Source organism: Galeopterus variegatus, unplaced genomic scaffold (genome assembly GCF_000696425.1).
Source record: "Galeopterus variegatus unplaced genomic scaffold, G_variegatus-3.0.2 Scaffold4648, whole genome shotgun sequence".
Lineage (NCBI taxonomy): Eukaryota > Metazoa > Chordata > Mammalia > Dermoptera > Cynocephalidae > Galeopterus > Galeopterus variegatus.
This window is the reverse complement of record NW_007730759.1, coordinates 86,098-86,992: the sequence shown is the minus strand read 5'-3', so window position 1 is coordinate 86,992 and position 895 is coordinate 86,098. Positions and strand designations below refer to the sequence as shown.

The following is an 895-nucleotide window of genomic DNA, read 5'->3' as shown; positions in this document are numbered from 1 at the left end:
GCAACCACCCTGTGAGGGGATAGGGGAGGAACTGAGGCTGGGAGAGGCTTTGTCCCTTGTAGCCCGAGATCACACAGGAGTAACGGTGCAGGCGGCAGAGGCCAGCCACGCAGGAGGGCTGAACCTTCTGATGGCAAAGGAGAAAAGCAGAGAAACGCGTGCCGTTGTTCCTTAGTGCCCCCAAATAACTGTCTTCCTGTTGCTCTCCTGCAGCATGTTTGACGTTGGTGGCCAGAGGGATGAAAGAAGAAAATGGATCCAGTGCTTTAACGGTGATTTTTATGCTCTCTCAAGGAAACGGGGGTGAATTCTAATACCCACCACTGCTACTGTGCGGAACTACTTTTTAATTAGATAATCTCTGCCCTAACTAGTATGTAAAGTATTGCATTTTATAGAAGATTATCATGCGCTTTCTTTAAATGTGAGTCTCGTAAATAATGATGGCTCCCCGTACTTACATTTGCCTTTGGGGCAGGCTGCTCATCCTGCATGCTACTGAAGTGACCAGCCACACACACAGGGCGATTTTGAGCCATTCTTGGAATCGCTGACGGGGTAGCCATTGGTATGCATTTCGTGACCCACAGTGACTGTCTCTGCCTAACTTCAGTGCTTCCCTTCTGCTCTTCTCCCATTGAGATGTCACTGCCATCATTTACGTTGCGGCCTGCAGCAGCTACAACATGGTGATCCGGGAAGACAACAACACCAACAGGCTGAGGGAGTCCCTGGATCTTTTCGAAAGCATCTGGAACAACAGGTTATGAAAATAATAAATTGTCTTGCCACCGATTGTAGATTTTCTTTTGTTCAAAATACATTCAGCTCACTTTCATTTTTATTCTCCAGATATAGTCTTTCCTTACTGATAATCCAAAAGCATAAGCAGTAT

The 895-nt window shown here is 46.6% G+C and overlaps 1 protein-coding gene across 1 annotated transcript in view; it reads left to right on the top strand.

Moving 5' to 3' along the window:
- The window catches only part of GNAL (guanine nucleotide binding protein (G protein), alpha activating activity polypeptide, olfactory type), a 96,316-nt gene that overhangs the window by 84,445 nt on the left and 10,976 nt on the right, over positions 1 to 895 (top strand). The window contains exons 9-10 of the mRNA XM_008588053.1: positions 214 to 272; positions 643 to 763. Of these exons, the coding sequence (XP_008586275.1) occupies positions 214 to 272; positions 643 to 763 (180 nt within the window). The remainder of the gene's footprint in view (positions 1 to 213; positions 273 to 642; positions 764 to 895) is intronic.